This window comes from Trichinella spiralis (assembly GCF_000181795.1).
Source record: "Trichinella spiralis strain ISS 195 chromosome Unknown Scfld3473, whole genome shotgun sequence".
NCBI classification, from domain to species: Eukaryota; Metazoa; Nematoda; class Enoplea; order Trichinellida; family Trichinellidae; genus Trichinella; species Trichinella spiralis.
In genome coordinates this window covers 1-1010 of record NW_003530412.1, presented here as the reverse complement: position 1 = coordinate 1010, position 1010 = coordinate 1, and the positions used below count along the sequence as shown (strand labels likewise).

At 42.0% G+C, this 1010-nt stretch overlaps 1 protein-coding gene across 1 annotated transcript; it reads left to right on the top strand.

Moving 5' to 3' along the window:
• Window positions 1-540: 540 nt before the first annotated feature.
• Window positions 541-931, top strand: Tsp_14289 (conserved hypothetical protein). Its single transcript, XM_003367906.1, has 2 exons — window positions 541-636; window positions 713-931. The coding sequence occupies exons 1-2, from the start codon at window positions 541-543 to the stop codon at window positions 929-931; spliced, it is 315 nt and encodes a 104-aa protein (XP_003367954.1).
• Window positions 932-1010: the final 79 nt, after the last annotated feature.

The window sequence follows — 1010 nt, the reverse complement described above, 5'->3', positions numbered from 1 at the left end:
GTTAGCCGATTGTTGTGAACAATATTTTTGGATCCTTGCATGGCGTAAATGAACTCTCGAATTTTCAAACAGAGAACGCACTTTCAATGAAGCTACCAACGTATTGGACCTCCCAATGTCATCTGTGGTACCAGCAAGTTGATGCGCAGTTGCACATCTGCCAAATTTTTACTGATACGATTGTGCATTAGTACATAGTCAGAGCACTGGATCAGAAAACTGCGTGCAAATTCAGTGACTTTGTTCGTCATCCTCCCGCTACATATAACTACTTAAGGATAAAGGCATTCCTGGCGAACATTATTGGCATTTGTCAGAGCGAACAATGCTTAAATATGATTGCATGATGAAGCACCGTCCCAGCTGTTGAATGATATGCTGGTCTTGCTGTTCGGTTACGAACCATGTATCTTATTCCGGTAAATATTTTTGAAACAAATGTAAACTGACTTCTTTTTGCTACAATCCAGCATCAAATTCAAAGACTCCTGACAGTAGGCATTTCATGGTCATATGGTGCGGCATAAAAACCAAGAAAATATGGGCCCAAAACACTTTGACTACTTGGTCAGAGTTGTTCACTCGCCAGCGCAGTCCATTGACTTCAAAATTTCCTGTGAAAGGCAACCACGCCAAGTGAAGCATTTAGCAGCATAATTCATCAAGTTACATTCCTCATAAATACTAATTAATACGCTAAATTTAAGTCAAGATTGCTGGCAGTAAGCAATCACCGCTTCTCCTCGTTGAAGCGTTGGAGTGTCAGAGGCTTCCCCACAATAAATGCGCTACGTCTACTCAGAGTAACAACATCTTATGGACAGCGCATAGCGGTGAACGTAAGCCGACGAAGAGGGAAGCGAGACAGTTGTTCACAAGAAATGAGTACGTGAAAACAATTCTGACATGCTCACAGCTCATGTCATCCTGATGTAGACGCCTCGCTTTCAATGAACAGTTCATATATTCAGTTATGAAATCATTGGCTGTCCGCTTACGCTTATCTCCCG